We start from the raw sequence: 19623 nt of genomic DNA, 5'->3' as shown, positions 1-19623 counted from the left end.
ATGAGACATCACTACGTTACCACGATGAGACATCACAACGTTACTACGATGAGAGACACCACAACGTTACATACAATGAGACACCACAACGTTACTGAGACACCACAACGTTATGATGAGACACCACAACGTTACTGTGATGAGACATCACAGTCCAACGTTACTGGATGAGACATCTGAGGTAGACACCACGTTACTGTGTGGTGATGAGAGACATCACAACGTTACTGTGATGAAAGTAGAACTATATAAAGAGCATTTATGGGTTGTTTACCTAAGGTAGTCCTGACTGTTGTGGTGTAGAGAGGTTGTTTACCTAAGGTAGTCCTGACTGTTGTGGTGTAGAGAGGTTGTTTACCTGAGGTAGTCCTGACTGTTGTGGTGTAGAGAGGTTGTTTACCTGAGGTAGTCCTGACTGTTGTGGTGTAGAGAGGTTGTTTACCTGAGGTAGTCCTGACTGTTGTGGTGTAGAGAGGTTGTTTACCTAAGGTAGTCCTGACTGTTGTGGTGTAGAGAGGTTGTTTACCTAAGGTAGTCCTGACTGTTGTGGTGTAGAGAGGTTGTTTACCTGAGGTAGTACTGACTGTTGTGGTGTAGAGAGGTTGTTTACCTAAGGTAGTCCTGACTGTTGTGGTGTAGAGAGGTTGTTTACCTGAGGTAGTACTGACTGTTGTGGTGTAGAGAGGTTGTTTACCTAAGGTAGTCCTGACTGTTGTGGTGTAGAGAGGTTGTTTACCTGAGGTAGTCCTGACTGTTGTGGTGTAGAGAGGTTGTTTACCTGAGGTAGTCCTGACTGTTGTGGTGTAGAGAGGTTGTTTACCTAAGGTAGTCCTGACTGTTGTGGTGTAGAGAGGTTGTTTACCTGAGGTAGTCCTGACTGTTGTGGTGTAGAGAGGTTGTTTACCTAAGGTAGTCCTGACTGTTGTGGTGTAGAGAGGTTGTTTACCTGAGGTAGTCCTGACTGTTGTGGTGTAGAGAGGTTGTTTACCTAAGGTAGTCCTGACTGTTGTGGTGTAGAGAGGTTGTTTACCTGAGGTAGTACTGACTGTTGTGGTGTAGAGAGGTTGTTTACCTAAGGTAGTCCTGACTGTTGTGGTGTAGAGAGGTTGTTTACCTGAGGTAGTCCTGACTGTTGTGGTGTAGAGAGGTTGTTTACCTGATGTAGTCCTGACTGTTGTGGTGTAGAGAGGTTGTTTACCTGAGGTCGTCCTGACTGTTGTGGTGTAGAGAGGATGCACAGTAGTCTCGTTGCTGCAAATAAATAAAAACATGATATGACCTTTGAAATGAATTTCACATTCCCATTCTGGATAGCATTTGGCACAGAGGATACAGTTTGAGTCTCAGTAGTATTCTTGGCACCGTATTCTTGGCAGATAAAGGCTGGCGGCAACTGTAGTTGGTGACGCCAGATCAGTGGTGTATCTTACGTGTTTCCAGGAAGCAGCATGCCGGCGTCGTCTCTCAGAGTCAGCATGTAGAGAGCTGTGATGGCAATAGAACTGTGGAAGAGACATAGGGATGTCATAACCCTTCATAACACATTCATAAACATTACATAAGAAGAAAAAAACCGTTGTCAGGCCCAGACCAGGGGACTTACAATACAGGTACATCAACAACAACAAAAACTTAGAGTCGATTTATGAAAAGGAATAGTAAACTTCTATATTCTAAACTCTCCAATGCTTTTATACAGTCATGTCCCACCCCATCTGATCTGATAGTCAACCTTTTCTCACATTCTCTGATACAGTTGCGAGTTCAAACCCCCGAGCTGACAAGGTACAAATCTGTCGTTCTGCCCCTGAACAGGCAGTTAACCCACTGTTCCCAGGCCGTCATTGAAAATATGAATATGTTCTTAACTGACTTGCCTGGTTAAATAAAGGTCAAATAAAAAAATAAAAAAATAAAAATAAATAAAGTTATCAGAATAGATAAAGCTTTATGCATTCAATATTATGTTATATTCAGGTAGAGGTAACTGCCAAAATAATGGAAACACTTGAGTAAATGAGGGATACAAAGTATATTGAAAACAGTCGCTTCCACAGAGGTGTGGTTCCTGAGTTAATTAAGCAATTAACATCCTGGCCTGCTTAATAAGGGTTATTATTTATATGACCATGTCTAAGGGTTATTATTTATATTATCATGTCTAAGGGTTATTATTTATATTATATTATCATGCTTAATGGTTATTATTTATATTATCATGTCTAAGGGTTATTATTTATATGACCATGTCTAAGGGTTATTATTTATATTACCATGTCTAAGGGTTATTATTTATATTATCATGTCTAAGGGTTATTATTTATATTACCATGTCTAAGGGTTATTATTTATATTATATTATCATGCTTAAGGCTTATTATTTATATTATCATGCTTAAGGGTTATTATTTATATTATCATGTCTAAGGGTTATTATTTATATTATCATGTCTAAGGGTTATTATTTATATTACCATGTCTAAGGGTTATTATTTATATTATATTATCATGCTTAAGGGTTATTATTTATATTATCATGCTTAATGGTTATTATTTATATTACCATGCTTAAGGGTTATTATTTATATTATATTATCATGCTTAAGGGTTATTATTTATATTATCATGTTTAAGGGTTATTATTTATTTTATCATGCTTAAGGGTTATTATTTATATTATCATGCTTAAGGGTTATTATTTATATTATCATGCTTAAGGGTTATTATTTATATTATCATGCTTAAGGGTTATTATTTATATTATCATGCTTAAGGGTTATTATTTATATTATCATGCTTAAGGGTTATTATTTATATTATCATGCTTAAGGGTTATTATTTATATTATCATGCTTAAGGGTTATTATTTATATTATCATGCTTAAGGGTTATTATTTATATTATCATGCTTAAGGGTTATTATTTATATTATCATGCTTAAGGGTTATTATTTATATTATATTATCATGTCTAAGGGTTATTATTTATATTATCATGCTTAAGGGTTATTATTTATATTATATTATCATGCTTAAGGGTTATTATTTATATTATATTATCATGCTTAAGGGTTATTATTTATATTATCATGCTTAAGGGTTATTATTGATATTATCATGCTTAAGGGTTATTGTTTATATTATCATGCTTAAGGGTTATTATTTATATTACCATGCTTAAGGGTTATTATTTATATTATCATGTCTAAGGGTTATTATTTATATTACCATGTCTAAGGGTTATTATTATTTATATTATCATGTCTAAGGGTTATTATTTATATTATCATGCTTAAGGGTTATTATTTATATTATCATGCTTAAGGGTTATTATTTATATTATCATGTCTAAGGGTTATTATTTATATTACCATGTCTAAGGGTTATTATTTATATTATATTATCATGCTTAATGGTTATTATTATTTATATTATCATGTCTAAGGGTTATTATTTATATTATATTATCATGCTTAAGGGTTATTATTTATATTATATTATCATGCTTAAGGGTTATTATTTATATTATATTATCATGCTTAAGGGTTATTATTTATATTATCATGCTTAAGGGTTATTATTTATATTATATTACCATGCTTAAGGGTTATTATTTATATTATATTACCATGCTTAAGGGTTATTATTTATATTATATTATCATGTCTAAGGGTTATTATTTATATTATATTACCATGCTTAAGGGTTATTATTTATATTATATTACCATACTTAAGGGTTATTATTTATATTATATTATCATGCTTAAGGGTTATTATTTATATTATCATGCTTAAGGGTTATTATTTATATTATCATGCTTAAGGGTTATTATTTATATTATCATGTCTAAGGGTTATTATTTATATTATCATGCTTAAGGGTTATTATTTATATTATCATGCTTAAGGGTTATTATTTATATTATCATGCTTAAGGGTTATTATTTATATTATCATGCTTAAGGGTTATTATTTATATTATCATGCTTAAGGGTTATTATTTATGTTACCACACTTAAGGGTTATTATTTATATTATCATGCTTAAGGGTTATTATTTATATGACCATGTCTAAGGGTTATTATTTATATTATCATGCTTAAGGGTTATTATTTATATTATATAATCATGCTTAATGGTTATTATTTATATTACCATGCTTAAGGGTTATTATTTATATTACCATGCTATGATGATGACAATGCCCAGATCCACAGGGGTCGAGTGGTCACAGAATGGTTTGATGAGCATGAAAACAAAGTAAACCATATGCCATGGCCGTCTCTGTCACCAGATCTCAACCCAATTGAACAATTATGGTAGATTCTGAAGCAGCGCCTGAAACCACCGTCAACAAAACACCAAATGATGAATTGTCTGGTGGAATAATGGTGTCACATCCCTCCAATAGGGATCCAGACACGTGTAGAATCGATGTCAAGGTGCATTGATGCTGTTCTGGCTGGTGGAGACCCAACGCCCCTCGTAAGACACTTCATGTTTCCTTTACTTTGGCAGTTACCTGTATATTGCAGTGCTTCAATATCCAGAGGTATTTTCTAACAAAGCAGTCATACTTTTTGTTTCAATATGAAAGTAACATGAACATCTGCTCCTCAGTTGTAACAGGAAGTCTTACCAGAAAGCCATTGTTGCTGCCAGAATGATCACGCTGACTTGAACAAACTTGTGTTTTAAGCAGCGGTGGAACTTTGCCTACAAGAGAATAAATATGAATATTAATGGTTTTAGTTTAGTTTGATTCAGACTTGCTGTACACCTGTTCTTATACAAGTCTACAGTCTTTCTGCAGTTCTCCCTCACCTTGACAGATTTGAGAGGTGTTGGCTTCTGTGGTGGTGGAACACTGCTGTGTCTGTTTATTTTCCTGTGTGACACAACACATATATTATCAACACAGCACGTTAAATAATGACAGTTGAAACACGTTAAATAATGACAGTTGAAACACGTTAAATAATGACAGTTGAAACACGTTAAATAATGACAGTTGAAACACGTTAAATAATGACAGTTGAAACACAGCACGTTAAATAATGACAGTTGAAACAAAGCACGTTAAATAATGACAGTTGAAACACGTAAAATAATGACAGTTGAAACACGTAAAATAATGACAGTTGAAACACGTAAAATAATGACAGTTGAAACACGTTAAATAATGACAGTTGAAACACGTTAAATAATGACAGTTGAAACACGTTAAATAATGACAGTTGAAACACGTTAAATAATGACAGTTGAAACACGTTAAATAATGACAGTTGAAACACGTTAAATAATGACAGTTGAAACACGTTAAATAATGACAGTTGAAACACGTTAAATAATGACAGTTTAAACACAACACGTTAAATAATGACAGTTGAAACACAACACGTTAAATAATGACAGTTGAAACACGTTAAATAATGACAGTTGAAACAAAGCACGTTAAATAATGACAGTTGAAACAACACGTTAAATAATGACAGTTGAAACACGTTAAATAATGACAGTTGAAACACATTAAATAATGACAGTTGAAGCACGTTAAATAATGACAGTTGAAGCACGTTAAATAATGACAGTTGAAACACGTTAAATAATGACAGTTGAAACACGTAAAATAATGACAGTTGAAACACGTTAAATAATGACAGTTGAAACACAACACGTTAAATAATGACAGTTGAAACACGTTGAATAATGACAGTTGAAGCACGTTAAATAATGACAGTTGAAGCACGTTAAATAATGACAGTTGAAACATGTTAAATAATGACAGTTGAAACACGTTAAATAATGACAGTTGAAACACGTTAAATAATGACAGTTGAAACAACACGTTAAATAATGACAGTTGAAACACAGCACGTTAAATAATGACAGTTGAAACACGTTAAATAATGACAGTTGAAACAACACGTTAAATAATGACAGTTGAAACACAGCACGTTAAATAATGACAGTTGAAACACACACGTTAAATAATGACAGTTGAAACACGTTAAATAATGACAGTTGAAACATGTTAAATAATGACAGTTGAAACATGTTAAATAATGACAGTTGAAACATGTTAAATAATGACAGTTGAAACACGTTAAATAATGACAGTTGAAACACGTTAAATAATGACAGTTGAAACACGTTAAATAATGACAGTTGAAACACGTTAAATAATGACAGTTGAAACACGTTAAATAATGACAGTTGAAACACTTTAAATAATGACAGTTGAAACACGTTAAATAATGACAGTTGAAACACGTTAAATAATGACAGTTGAAACACTTTAAATAATGACAGTTGAAACAACACGTTAAATAATGACAGTTGAAACAACACGTTAAATAATGACAGTTGAAACACGTTAAATAATGACAGTTGAAACAAAGCACGTTAAATAATGACAGTTGAAACACGTAAAATAATGACAGTTGAAACACGTAAAATAATGACAGTTGAAACACGTAAAATAATGACAGTTGAAACACGTTAAATAATGACAGTTGAAACACGTAAAATAATGACAGTTGAAACACGTTAAATAATGACAGTTGAAACACGTTAAATAATGACAGTTGAAACACGTTAAATAATGACAGTTGAAACACGTAAAATAATGACAGTTGAAACACGTTAAATAATGACAGTTGAAACACAACACGTTAAATAATGACAGTTGAAACACGTAAAATAATGACAGTTGAAACACGTAAAATAATGACAGTTGAAACACGTTAAATAATGACAGTTGAAACACGTTAAATAATGACAGTTGAAACACGTTAAATAATGACAGTTGAAACACGTTAAATAATGACAGTTGAAACACGTTAAATAATGACAGTTGAAACACAACACGTTAAATAATGACAGTTGAAACAAAACACGTTAAATAATGACAGTTGAAACACGTTAAATAATGACAGTTGAAACAACACGTTAAATAATGACAGTTGAAACAACACGTTAAATAATGACAGTTGAAACAACACGTTAAATAATGACAGTTGAAACACGTTAAATAATGACAGTTGAAAATGTATTAGAAACCAAAGAACGTTGAGCATTCAGTCAGCCAGTCCATTACAAGTATAAACTCAGTCCCTCCAAAAGGCGAGATTCCTAAGCTACAATAAAGTGGAGATATTTGACAGTACAGGAGGCACAATGCAGAAGGCTGTTATGGTTGAGCTGAGAAAGTGTTGATGGTCCCCATGAGAGTGACCCTGGTCATAAAGACAGACACACAACACATCCACAGGTCAACCATCCTCAGTACAGCCCCACCGTCTCATACACACCAGGCTGTATCACAACCGGCCGTGACTGAATGTACTTAAAGAAATGTTTTTATGTTGGGTGAAAATCTCTCAATGTCTCCAAAATATTTTGAAAACTGAAAGAGAACTTGTAGGCAATAGGCCATAGAGAAATAGCACCCCCTGGTGGCACTGTGACATTACCCTTTAGTGCTGCTGTTAGCAGGGTTTCTGCTGTTAGCAGGGCTGCCCATGTCCTTTAGCTTGGCTGACCTTGTGTTCCACCCCTCCAGCTCCTGAATCCTGTTCTCCAGGTTGTCAGTCACCTTGCACAGCTGCTTCACAGCCCCTACATTCTCCATGAAGATCTGCTCCTATGGGGGACAAATAGCATAGAAATGGTACAGTATTTTGTTCTTCAAAGTAAAACTTTATTTTTATTTTTTATTGAACCTTTATTTAACTAGGCAAGTCAGTTAAGAACAAATTCTTATTCACAATGACGGCCTACCGGGGAACAGTGGGTTAACTGCCTTGTTCAGGGGCACAAAGACAGATTCTTACCTTGTCAGCTCGGGGATTCGATCCAGCAAACTTTCGGTTACTGGCCCACTGCTCTAACCACTAGGCCACCCTGCCTCTAACCACTAGGCTACCCTGCCTCTAACCACTAGGCTACCCTGCCTCTAACCACTAGGCTACCCTGCCTCTAACCACTAGGCCACCCTGCCTCTAACCACTAGGCCACCCTGCCTCTAACCACTAGGCCACCCTGCCTCTAACCACTAGGCCACCCTGCCTCTAACCACTAGGCCACCCTGCCTCTAACCACTAGGCTACCCTATCTCTAACCGCTAGGCTACCTGCCTCTAACCGCTAGGCTACCCTATCTCTAACCGCTAGGCTACCCTATCTCTAACCGCTAGTCTATCCTGCCTCTAACCGCTAGGCTACCCTGCCTCTAACCGCTAGGCTACCCTGCCTCTAACCGCTAGGCTACCCTGCCTCTAACCACTAGGCTACCCTGCCTCTAACCACTAGGCTACCCTGCCTCTAACCACTAGGCTACCCTGCCTCTAACCACTAGGCCACCCTGCCTCTAACCACTAGGCCACCCTGCCTCTAACCACTAGGCCACCCTGCCTCTAACCACTAGGCCACCCTGCCTCTAACCACTAGGCCACCCTGCCTCTAACCGCTAGGCTACCCTATCTCTAACCGCTAGGCTACCCTATCTCTAACCGCTAGGCTACCCTATCTCTAACCGCTAGTCTATCCTGCCTCTAACCGCTAGGCTACCCTGCCTCTAACCGCTAGGCTACCCTGCCTCTAACCGCTAGGCTACCCTGCCTCTAACCACTAGGCTACCCTGCCTCTAACCACTAGGCTACCCTGCCTCTAACCACTAGGCTACCCTGCCTCTAACCACTAGGCTACCCTGCCTCTAACCACTAGGCTACCTGCCTCTAACCACTAAGCCACCCTGCCTCTAACCACTAAGCCACCCTGCCTCTAACCACTAGGCTACCTGCCGCCCCAAAGTGGGACCATAACTCAGATCTCTTGACAATCCTCATGCTGATTATCACACTGATCATATGTTATCAGGCCTTAAATCTCACGCGGACGGACACGTACTTTGTCCACCATGAGGAAGTTGCGTATCCTCTCTCCGTCGCTACAGGTGATGTCCCCCACCACTTTGACAGCAGTGGGCAGCAGCTCCTTCACCTCCTGGGCTAGGACGCCCGTTTCATGTATGTGATCGATCCCCATCTCTGAGGCGAACTCAGGCTTGTAGTCATACTCCACAATCCTCATCTGAGATATTCTCTTCAACTGTTCTGTTGAATCCACCTACACAGTTGAAATATTGTCCCGTCAGGTAAGACATCATTCCCTGGGCCACTGTGAAGGCATTTTCTATGTTCCTTCCTGTTATTTCACACCAAAACCATTCATTTGATAGCTATTATATAAGAGCATGTGTTGCTTCCTACCTCTTGTATGTTGTGTTTTGCGCGGCTGTCGGAGGGATGCATAACCTGCCCCATGATCTTAGCGTTGCCACAGACCACCAGGGCTTCATCGGGGGTGTCTGTGTTGATGCCCACCCTCCCCTGGCACACCACCGCGTCCGGAGCCTGTCCTCGTTGCCACAACACCTCACTGTCGTTCTCAAACTGGCCCGGGTTCGACGCCTGTAGTGGAAGAACACGGAAGAGTTTAGAGTTCTGGTTACGGTTGGTTCCATTCAGAACACGGTGCATTCTAGAACTAATTGTCCAATGGAATCATGGTAGGAACTACATTTGATTTAATTTTTATATATTCTTTATTTAATATTAATTTTAGCAAGGAGTCTCATGCTTTAGTATGCTTTAGTACTTAGTGCTTGAGTCTCATGCTTTTAAATACTTTAGTACAGGGTTCCCCAACTGGTGTTCTCCGCGCCAAATTTGGCCCCCGGGGTGGTCTCATTTGGCCCCCCAAGTTTTCAGAGAGAAAATAAATAAATAATCTGCTCAACAGTTGATGATCCCTGCTTTAGTACTTCTGGTTCAGTACTGACCCTGACTACGATCCTCTCTGACATGAACGCTATCAGCAGGTAACTCTCTTCCCTCACTGTGGCGTACAGACCCACCACCATCAGGAAGTACCTGGTCATAACACAAGGAACGACATGTTGTAACGGCTTTCAATGCCGATATTAGTATCATGGCAATGACACGGCAATGACACGGCAGTAACACGGCAGTAACACGGCAGTGACACGGCAGTAACACGGCAGTAACACGGCAACGACACGGCAACGACACGGCAGTAACACGGCAGTAACACGGCAGTGACACGGCAGTAACACGGCAGTAACACGGCAACGACACGGCAACGACACGGCAACGACACGGCAGTAACACGGCAATGACACGGCAGTGACACGGCAGTGACACGGCAGTGACACGGCAGTGACACGGCAGTAACACGGCAGTAACACGGCAAATGGCAATAACACGACAATAACACGGCAGTAACACGGCAGTAACACGGCAATAACACGGCAGTAACACGGCAGTAACACGGCAGTAACACGGCAGTAACACGGCAGTAACACGGCAAATGGCAATAACACAGCAGTAACACGGCAGTAACACGGCAGTAACACGGCAGTAACACGGCAAATGGCAATAACACGGCAATAACACGGCAGTAAACGGCAGTAACACGGCAGTGACACGGCAAATGGCAATAACACAGAAATAACACAGCAATAACACGGCAGTAACACGGCAGTAACACGGCAGTAACACGGCAGTAACACGGCAGTAACACGGCAGTGACACGGCAGTGACACGGCAGTGACACGGCAGTGACACGGCAGTAACACGGCAGTAAAACGGCAGTAAAACGGCAGTAACACGGCAGTAACACGGCAGTAAAACGGCAGTAACACGGCAGTAACACGGCAGTAACACGGCAGTAAAACGGCAATAACACGGCAATAACACGGCAGTAACACGGCAGTAACACGGCAATAACACGGCAATAACACGGCAATAACACGGCAGTAACACGGCAGTAACACGGCAGTGACACGGCAGTGACACGGCAGTGACACGGCAGTGACACGGCAGTAAAACGGCAGTAACACGGCAGTAACACGGCAGTAACACGGCAGTAACACGGCAATAACACGGCAATAACACGGCAGTAAAACGGCAGTAACATGGCAGTAAAACGGCAGTAACACGGCAATAACACGGCAGTAACACGGCAGTAACACGGCAATAACACGGCAGTAACACGGCAGTAACACGGCAATAACACGGCAATAACACGGCAGTAACACGGCAATAACACGGCAGTGACACGGCAGTGACACGGCAGTGACACGGCAGTAACACGGCAGTAACACGGCAGTAACACGGCAGTAACACGGCAATAACACGGCAGTGACACGGCAGTAACACGGCAATAACACGGCAGTAACACGGCAGTGACACGGCAGTGACACGGCAGTAACACGGCAGTGACACGGCAGTGACACGGCAGTAAACAAACCTCTGGTCAGGGTTGGGTTTACCCTTTTTCCTCATGTTGTTGGCAGTGGTCTCACTGAAGTGCAGTCTTCCCAGAGTAACTCTAGTGATCTTGTCCCCTGGTAGACTCACTCTGAGGGACGAGATGTTATTCAGAAATTTAGGCCAGAGATTCCATCCAAATCGCCCCTTTTTTGGCTATGCACGGTATACCTCTTGAATCACAGTTGTGTCATTGTTCAGATATGAATGACAGATTACACTCCCAACGTTGAACACGGCAGTCTACAGTACAGAGTATAGTGACATGGAGGACGGGACACTCACTTGACTGGCAGGAATGGCTTCTTGCTGCGATCCGGCTGGGACTGCTCTATGGTGACTTTGTGAGTCTGTGCCTCAAGCTGCAGAGAACAAACGGTCATAGTATAGATAACTAGCAGGGTTGGGGAGAACAAACGGTCAAAGTATAGATAACTAGCAGGGTTGATGAGAACAAACGGTCAAAGTATAGATAACTAGAAGGGTTGGGGAGAACAAATGGTCATAGTATAGATAACTAGCAGGGTTGGGGAGAACAAACGGTCAAAGTATAGATAACTAGCAGGGTTGGGGAGAACAAACGGTCAAAGTATAGATAACTAGCAGGGTTGGGGAGAACAAACGGTCAAAGTATAGATAACTAGCAGGGTTGGGGAGAACAAACGGTCAAAGTATAGATAACTAGCAGGGTTGGGGAGAACAAACGGTCAAAGTATAGATAACTAGCAGGGTTGGGGAGAACAAACGGTCAAAGTATAGATAACTAGCAGGGTTGGGGAGAACAAACGGTCAAAGTATAGATAACTAGCAGGGTTGGGGAGAACAAACGGTCAAAGTATAGATAACTAGCAGGGTTGGGGAGAACAAACGGTCAAAGTATAGATAACTAGCAGGGTTGGGGAGAACAAACGGTCAAAGTATAGATAACTAGCAGGGTTGGGGAGAACAAATGGTCAAAGTATAGATAACTAGCAGGGTTGGGGAGAACAAACGGTCAAAGTATAGATAACTAGCAGGGTTGGGGAGAACAAACGGTCAAAGTATAGATAACTAGCAGGGTTGGGGAGAACAAACGGTCAAAGTATAGATAACTAGCAGGGTTGGGGAGAACAAACGGTCAAAGTATAGATAACTAGCAGGGTTGGGGAGAACAAACGGTCAAAGTATAGATAACTAGCAGGGTTGGGGAGAACAAACGGTCAAAGTATAGATAACTAGCAGGGTTGGGGAGAACAAACGGTCAAAGTATAGATAACTAGCAGGGTTGGGGAGAACAAACGGTCAAAGTATAGATAACTAGCAGGGTTGGGGAGTACCGGGGGACATTTAGAAAGTAATCTCCCCAACTCTGCTAACTTACATACTAACAAAAAAAACGAGTGCTTTTAATGTCCTCGGCATCATCTGAAGTAGTCTGCCGAGGACAAACGCTGATGTTCCAGGGAAGTTCGTGTTGCATATTTGGAAGGCGTTAAACTAACCTTCACGCCAAACACCTTGATGTGGAAGCTCTCTATCGGCGCAGGGCCGTTGGGTGTTTTGACGTACAGGGGGTCTCCGGCCATCCCTACGTGAACTGTGACCTGAAAGTGGTTCTTTTTCTGACACACGAAGGACTCGTCAGCTGTGGAGTAGTTGAAACCTTTATCGGTGTCCACATGGTAACCGGGAGAAGGGCTGTGGAGAGACGATAGAGCGAGCTACACTGAGTGACAAAACATTAGGAACACCTGCTCTTTCCATGACATAGACTGACCAGGTGAATCCATGACATAGACTGACCAGGTGAATCCACGACATAGACTGACCAGGTGAATCCACGACATAGACTGACCAGGTGAATCCACGACATAGACTGACCAGGTGAATCCATGACATAGACTGACCAGGTGAATGCATGACAGACTGACCAGGTGAATGCATGACACAGACTGACCAGGTGAATGCATGACAGACTGACCAGGTGAATCCATGACATAGACTGACCAGGTGAATCCATGACATAGACTGACCAGGTGAATCCATGACATAGACTGACCAGGTGAATCCATGACATAGACTGACCAGGTGAATGCATGACATAGACTGACCAGGTGAATCCATGACATAGACTGACCAGGTGAATCCATGACATAGACTGACCAGGTGAATCCATGACATAGACTGACCAGGTGAATCCATGACATAGACTGACCAGGTGAATCCATGACATAGACTGACCAGGTGAATCCATGACATAGACTGACCAGGTGAATCCATGACATAGACTGACCAGGTGAATCCATGACATAGACTGACCAGGTGAATCCATGACATAGACTGACCAGGTGAATCCATGACATAGACTGACCAGGTGAATCCATGACATAGACTGACCAGGTGAATCCATGACATAGACTGACCAGGTGAATCCATGACATAGACTGACCAGGTGAATCCATGACAAAGACTGACCAGGTGAGTCCATGACATAGACTGACCAGGTGAATCCATGACATAGACTGACCAGGTGAATCCATGACATAGACTGACCAGGTGAATCCATGACATAGACTGACCAGGTGAATCCATGACATAGACTGACCAGGTGAATCCATGACATAGACTGACCAGGTGAATCCATGACATAGACTGACCAGGTGAATCCATGACATAGACTGACCAGGTGAATCCATGACATAGACTGACCAGGTGAATCCATGACATAGACTGACCAGGTGAATCCATGACATAGACTGACCAGGTGAATCCATGACATAGACTGACCAGGTGAATCCATGACATAGACTGACCAGGTGAATCCATGACACAGACTGACCAGGTGAGTCCATGACAGACTGACCAGGTGAATCCATGACATAGACTGACCAGGTGAATCCATGACATAGACTGACCAGGTGAATCCATGACATAGACTGACCAGGTGAATCCATGACATAGACTGACCAGGTGAATCCATGACATTAGACTGACCAGGTGAATCCAGGTGTTTGAAGATATGATCCCTTCTTGATGTCACCTGTTAAATCCACTTCAATCAGTGTAGATGAAGGGGAGGAGACAGGTTAAAGAAGGAGTTTTAAGCCTTGAGACAATGGAGACATGGATGATGTGTGTGTCAGAGGGTGGAGGGGCAAGACAAAATATTTAAGGGCCTTTTAACAGGGTAGCCCTTAACTGTGGTATATTGGCAATGTACCACAAAGCTATGAGATGCCTTTTTGCTATTTTAAACTGGTTACCAACGTAATTAGAATAGTAAAAATACATGTTGTGTCATACGGTCTGATATACCACAGCTTTCAGCCAATCAGCATTCAGGGCTCAAACCACCCAGTTTATAATTATGAATGACCAAGTACGATAAGAATAACATACAGTAGGAGTCAATTGTGTCAATTTAAGTCTATAATTTAACCAAATGGGGTTTGTTTACAACGACTCATGACTAAAACCATTTTACTGCTGGCTAAGAAATGACAAAGATGTTACTGATGAGTTATGACATTGTCAGACATAGAAAGTGAAAAATATTTGCTCCCCCTGCACTTAACTTGAACAAAAACCAGTCCCTTAAAATAATGTAGCGTTAGTTGAATAGCATTTGAGTTTAGAGACTAAGACAGGCAGTTTAGAAGGCATGAGCCTTGGTGATGAGTGAGGGAATGTCAAGAAGGACACTCACAGGATGTCATAGTTACTGTTGTAGAGCGGTGTCCACAGGCCAGGCTGGTAGCGATCCCAGGTGAGGAGCTGATAGGTCCCCATCCCAGAGCTGCTCTCTGTGGCCCCGTCACTGTCATAGGACGGGACGTCACCGCCTCCCCTCTCGGAGCCCCCTGCTAGAGGAACAGCCGCTAAATGGTTCTGTACCTCAAGGGGTTCTGTTAGTCTTCTCTTCCTACAGTCAGGCAATATAAGCCTGTGGAGGAAGAGGAGGAGGAAGAGGAGGAAGAGGAGAGGAGGGAACTGTTAAAACATTAATATCCCGTTAAAGTAAAACATATTTTGACTGTCATTTTCAAACTGATATGTACTGTACGGTAGTTTAGTAGTTTATGTACTGTACGGTAGTTTAGTAGTTTATGTACTGTACGGTAGTTTAGTAGTTCATGTGCTGTACGGTAGTTTAGTAGTTTATGTACTGTACGGTAGTTTAGTAGTTTATGTACTGTACGGTGGTTTAGTAGTTTATGTACTGTACGGTAGTTTAGTAGTTTATGTACCCATATGTACGGTAGTTTAGTAGTTTATGTACTGTACGGTAATTTAGTAGTTTATGTACTGTACGGTAGTTTAGTAGTTTATGTACCCATATGTACTGTACGGTAGTTTAGTAGTTTATGTACTGTACGGTAGTTTAGTAGTTTATGTACTGTACGGTAGTTTAGTAGTTTATTTACCCATATGAACTGTTGGGTAGTTTAGTAGTTTATGTACCCATATGTACTGTTGGGTAGTTTAGTAGTTTATGTACTGTACGGTAGTTTAGTAGTTTATGTACCCATATGTACGGTAGTTTAGTAGTTTATGTACCCATTTGTACGGTAGTTTAGTAGTTTATGTACCCATATGTACGGTAGTTTAGTAGTTTATGTACTGTACGGTAGTTTAGTAGTTTATGTACTGTACAGTAGTTTAGTAGTTTATGTACTGTACGGTAGTTTAGTAGTTTATGTACCCATATGTACTGTACGGTAGTTTAGTAGTTTATGTACCCATATGTACTGTACGGTAGTTTAGTAGTTTATGTACCCATATGTACTGTACGGTAGTTTAGTAGTTTATGTACTGTACGGTGGTTTAGTAGTTTATGTACTGTACGGTAGTTTAGTAGTTTATGTACCCATATGTACGGTAGTTTAGTAGTTTATGTACTGTACGGTAATTTAGTAGTTTATGTACTGTACGGTAGTTTAGTAGTTTATGTACCCATATGTACTGTACGGTAGTTTAGTAGTTTATGTACTGTACGGTAGTTTAGTAGTTTATGTACTGTACGGTAGTTTAGTAGTTTATTTACCCATATGTACTGTTGGGTAGTTTAGTAGTTTATGTACCCATATGTACTGTTGGGTAGTTTAGTAGTTTATGTACTGTACGGTAGTTTAGTAGTTTATGTACCCATATGTACGGTAGTTTAGTAGTTTATGTACCCATTTGTACGGTAGTTTAGTAGTTTATGTACCCATATGTACGGTAGTTTAGTAGTTTATGTACTGTACGGTAGTTTAGTAGTTTATGTACTGTACGGTAGTTTAGTAGTTTATGTACCCATATGTACTGTACGGTAGTTTAGTAGTTTATGTACCCATATGTACTGTACGGTAGTTTAGTAGTTTATGTACCCATATGTACTGTACGGTAGTTTAGTAGTTTATGTACTGTACGGTAGTTTAGTAGTTTATGTGCTGTATGGTAGTTTAGTAGTTTATGTACCCATATGTACTGTACGGTAGTTTAGTAGTTTATGTACCCATATGTATTGTACGGTAGTTTAGTAGTTTATGTACCCATATGTACTGTACGGTAGTTTAGTAGTTTATGTACCCATATGTACTGTGCGGTAGTTTAGTAGTTTATGTACCCATATGTACTGTACTGTAGTTTAGTAGTTTATGTACCCATATGTACTGTACGGTAGTTTAGTAGTTTATGTACCCATATGTACTGTACGGTAGTTTAGTAGTTTATGTACCCATATGTACTGTACTGTAGTTTAGTAGTTTATGTACCCATATGTACAGTAGTTTAGTAGTTTATGTACTGTACGGTAGTTTAGTAGTTTATGTACTGTACGGTATTTTAGTAGTTTATGTACCCATATGTACTGTACAGTAGTTTAGTAGTTTATGTGCCCATATGTAATGTACGGTAGTTTAGTAGTTTATGTACCCATATGTACTGTACGGTAGTTTAGTAGTTTATGTACTGTACGGTGGTTTAGTAGTTTATGTACTGTACGGTAGTTTAGTAGTTTATGTACCCATATGTACGGTAGTTTAGTAGTTTATGTACTGTACGGTAATTTAGTAGTTTATGTACTGTACGGTAGTTTAGTAGTTTATGTACCCATATGTACTGTACGGTAGTTTAGTAGTTTATGTACTGTACGGTAGTTTAGTAGTTTATGTACTGTACGGTAGTTTAGTAGTTTATTTACCCATATGTACTGTTGGGCAGTTTAGTAGTTTATGTACCCATATGTACTGTTGGGTAGTTTAGTAGTTTATGTACTGTACGGTAGTTTAGTAGTTTATGTACCCATATGTACGGTAGTTTAGTAGTTTATGTACCCATATGTACGGTAGTTTAGTAGTTTATGTACTGTACGGTAGTTTAGTAGTTTATGTACTGTACGGTAGTTTAGTAGTTTATGTACCCATATGTACTGTACGGTAGTTTAGTAGTTTATGTACCCATATGTACTGTACGGTAGTTTAGTAGTTTATGTAACCATATGTACTGTACGGTAGTTTAGTAGTTTATGTACTGTACGGTAGTTTAGTAGTTTATGTGCTGTATGGTAGTTTAGTAGTTTATGTACCCATATGTACTGTACGGTAGTTTAGTAGTTTATGTACCCATATGTACTGTACGGTAGTTTAGTAGTTTATGTACCCATATGTACTGTACGGTAGTTTAGTAGTTTATGTACCCATATGTACTGTGCGGTAGTTTAGTAGTTTATGTACCCATATGTACTGTACTGTAGTTTATTAGTTTATGTACCCATATGTACTGTACGGTAGTTTAGTAGTTTATGTACCCATATGTACTGTACGGTAGTTTAGTAGTTTATGTACCCATATGTACTGTACTGTAGTTTAGTAGTTTATGTACCCATATGTACGGTAGTTTAGTAGTTTATGTACTGTACGGTAGTTTAGTAGTTTATGTACTGTACGGTATTTTAGTAGTTTATGTACCCATATGTACTGTACAGTAGTTTAGTAGTTTATGTGCCCATATGTAATGTACGGTAGTTTATGTACCCATATGTGCTGTACAGTAGTTTAGTAGTGTATGTACTGTATGGTAGTTTAGCAGTTTATGTACCCAGGTGTGCCGTACGGTAGTTTAGTAGTTTATGTACCCATATGTACTGTCTGGTAGTTTAGTAGTTTATGTACTGTACGGTAGTTTAGTAGTGTATATACCCGTATGTACCCGTATGTGCTGTACAGTAGTTTAGTAGTTTATGTACTGGGGGTAGTTTAGTCATTTATGTGCTGTTTGGTAGTTTAGTAGTTTATGTACCCATATGTACTGCACTGTAGTTTATGTACCCATATGTACTGTACTGTAGTTTAGTATTTTATGTACCCATATGTACTGTACGGTAGTTTGGTAGTTTATTTACCCATATGTACTGTAGTTTAGTAGTTTATTTACCCATGTGTACTGTACGGTAGTTTGGTAGTTTATTTACCCATATGTACTGTAGTTTAGTAGTTTATTTACCCATGTGTACTGTACGGTAGTTTGGTAGTTTATTTACCCATATGTACTGTAGTTTAGTAGTTTATTTACCCATATGTACTGTACGGTAGTTTGGTAGTTTATTTACCCATATGTACTGTAGTTTAGTAGTTTATTTACCCATGTGTACTGTACGGTAGTTTGGTAGTTTATTTACCCATATGTACTGTAGTTTAGTAGTTTATTTACCCATGTGTACTGTACGGTAGTTTGGTAGTTTATTTACCCATATGTACTGTAGTTTAGTAGTTTATTTACCCATGTGTACTGTACGGTAGTTTGGTAGTTTATTTACCCATATGTACTGTAGTTTAGTAGTTTATTTACCCATGTGTACTGTACGGTAGTTTGGTAGTTTATTTACCCATATGTACTGTAGTTTAGTAGTTTATTTACCCATATGTACTGTACGGTAGTTTAGTAGTTTATGTGCTGTACGGTAGTTTAGTAGTAGTTCTCACCCTGTGTATTGACCAGCTGTGGGAGGCAGGTATGAATATCCTGGTTCTGAAGGGCATCCAGGCACAGGTAGTAGGCAGGATGAGGGCAGCCCGAGGCCTGGGGCTAGGTATGGGGCTTGGCCTGGAGGTAGTTCTGGGACCGGGGGTGCGTTGGCCCTGGGGTAGCTGTCTGCCAGGCCCTGGCATGGAGGAGGCTGATGCTGCTGGGGAGCCTTGTGGTGGACTGGCGGTGTGGGGGCAGTGTTAGACTGTATATAGCTCTCCCCTGGGCTCAGGTAGTGGGGGTGGTGGAGGGGGTTGTGGGGCAGTGAGCCTGGAGATGTGCC

General features: G+C 39.9%; 1 protein-coding gene and 2 long non-coding RNA genes across 21 annotated transcripts; 2 read left to right on the top strand and 1 right to left on the bottom strand.

Moving 5' to 3' along the window:
- Positions 1 to 223: 223 nt before the first annotated feature.
- Positions 224 to 19596, bottom strand: LOC127923357 (myelin regulatory factor-like protein). Its single transcript, XM_052507364.1, has 15 exons — positions 19298 to 19596; positions 15040 to 15276; positions 12836 to 13031; positions 11640 to 11716; positions 11335 to 11445; positions 9845 to 9935; positions 9273 to 9473; positions 8911 to 9129; positions 7477 to 7646; positions 4826 to 4889; positions 4641 to 4717; positions 1431 to 1502; positions 1199 to 1251; positions 1073 to 1156; positions 224 to 400 (listed from the first exon to the last, which is right to left on the bottom strand). The coding sequence occupies exons 2-15, from the start codon at positions 15120 to 15122 to the stop codon at positions 225 to 227; spliced, it is 1674 nt and encodes a 557-aa protein (XP_052363324.1). The 5' UTR covers positions 15123 to 15276; positions 19298 to 19596; the 3' UTR covers position 224.
- LOC127923359 (uncharacterized) lies at positions 454 to 1051 on the top strand. Its single transcript, XR_008114225.1, has 3 exons — positions 454 to 573; positions 700 to 783; positions 1036 to 1051. It is a non-coding gene; the product is annotated as an uncharacterized LOC127923359 (long non-coding RNA).
- LOC127923358 (uncharacterized) lies at positions 13085 to 14365 on the top strand. 19 transcript variants are annotated; one of them, XR_008114214.1, is made up of 5 exons: positions 13093 to 13165; positions 13218 to 13243; positions 13318 to 13759; positions 13812 to 14175; positions 14226 to 14358. It is a non-coding gene; the product is annotated as an uncharacterized LOC127923358 (long non-coding RNA). The 19 variants fall into 19 exon arrangements; XR_008114219.1 differs by lacking the exon at positions 13218 to 13243 and adding an exon at positions 13268 to 13293 and having other exon boundaries at positions 13099 to 13139; positions 13370 to 13759; XR_008114216.1 differs by having other exon boundaries at positions 13099 to 13139.
- Positions 19597 to 19623: the final 27 nt, after the last annotated feature.

The sequence above is a fragment of the Oncorhynchus keta genome, unplaced genomic scaffold, assembly GCF_023373465.1.
Source record: "Oncorhynchus keta strain PuntledgeMale-10-30-2019 unplaced genomic scaffold, Oket_V2 Un_contig_29411_pilon_pilon, whole genome shotgun sequence".
Classification (NCBI taxonomy): Eukaryota; Metazoa; Chordata; class Actinopteri; order Salmoniformes; family Salmonidae; genus Oncorhynchus; species Oncorhynchus keta.
This window is presented reverse-complemented; position numbering and strand designations above follow the sequence as displayed.